The 1,157-nt window shown below is 41.4% G+C and overlaps 1 protein-coding gene across 1 annotated transcript; it reads right to left on the bottom strand.

The window, feature by feature from the left end:
• Positions 1 to 219: 219 nt before the first annotated feature.
• On the bottom strand, positions 220 to 1,154 carry LOC110034992 (ferredoxin--nitrite reductase, chloroplastic-like; the record flags this gene model as incomplete). The annotated part of the gene is made up of 1 exon (XM_020739231.1): positions 220 to 1,154. A coding segment is annotated over one exon (393 nt), but the record flags the coding sequence as incomplete, so codon positions are not given.
• Positions 1,155 to 1,157: the final 3 nt, after the last annotated feature.

Below are 1,157 nucleotides of genomic sequence, written 5' to 3' on the forward strand. Positions count from 1 at the left end.
AAATTTATTAAGCAAATTGATCTTTGACTATTTATATGAAATCGTTTTAATCATCGAGTTTATAAAAATGTGAAATTGGTTCCTGGACTTAATAAATTTGGGCTCAAACAATCCTTCGTAGGAATTATTTTAGCCCCAAAAAAAAAATCCTAATACCTAATTTGGCATTTCTATAAAATTCGGGAGTAAAATCTCATATAAATAGTTGGAGATATTTCTTATTGAAAAAAAATAAGGGTACCGCCCAATTTTATCTAAGGAATAAAAATACAATAAAAGATAATACAACACAACTCCTTCCAACACCAAACAAAAGGACAAATATTAAACAAAAGAAACCAGCAAAAATGACACCCAAAACAAAATTGAGGGCCACCGATTCACATCTTCACAGATATCAACAATTCCGAATGAGAACCAAAAGAACCATCTCCAACACTAACTATTAACAGCCTTCCAAAGAAAGGCTACTAAGAAAGCCATCAAAGCCATCAGCTTTCAGCTAGAACATAACTGAATCCATCAAACCAACCTCCAGAGAACAAGATAACAGTTCGAGACCATTCTGGCAGTTTAATCAAAATTATTTGGATCTCTTAAATTTGCATGCAAAGCCAAGAGATCATAGCATTTTGTTAAAGCGTTCATCCCATCCTTCCAATTTTTTTGGAAAGGAATCACCAGTATTTCTCATTCACTTCAGAACTTCTAGGTGCAATACTTCTGTTTTTATCGTTCATTAGTAGATGCAGCAAAATTCCTTAGCTTTCATCTTCCCTCACCCTAGGCACGGCTCCGAATTTCTCCACCAGAATCTCGACTACAACGGCCACAATGTCGTCGCAGGGAACAGCTTTCTTGTACGGCTCCCCGAGGTGCGAATCGCTACCAACTCTCCCACCTAAATATACATCTACTCCCTCACAAACCTTCCCCTCGGCATTGCGTGTCAAGCAGCCCATAAACCCTATGTCTGCAACCTGAACCTGGCCGCAGCTGTTTGGGCAACCGGTCCAGTGCATCCTCACCGGCCGCGCCGTCGCTACACGCCTATCTACCTCTTCCGTCACCCGCAGCGCCCTCGCTTTCGTCTCAATGATCGCCTGCCCGCAGAACTGGCTCCCTGTGCACGCCACAAGCCCGTTCATCAGAAGCGA

Source organism: Phalaenopsis equestris, unplaced genomic scaffold (genome assembly GCF_001263595.1).
Source record: "Phalaenopsis equestris unplaced genomic scaffold, ASM126359v1 Scaffold195132, whole genome shotgun sequence".
Classification (NCBI taxonomy): Eukaryota; Viridiplantae; Streptophyta; class Magnoliopsida; order Asparagales; family Orchidaceae; genus Phalaenopsis; species Phalaenopsis equestris.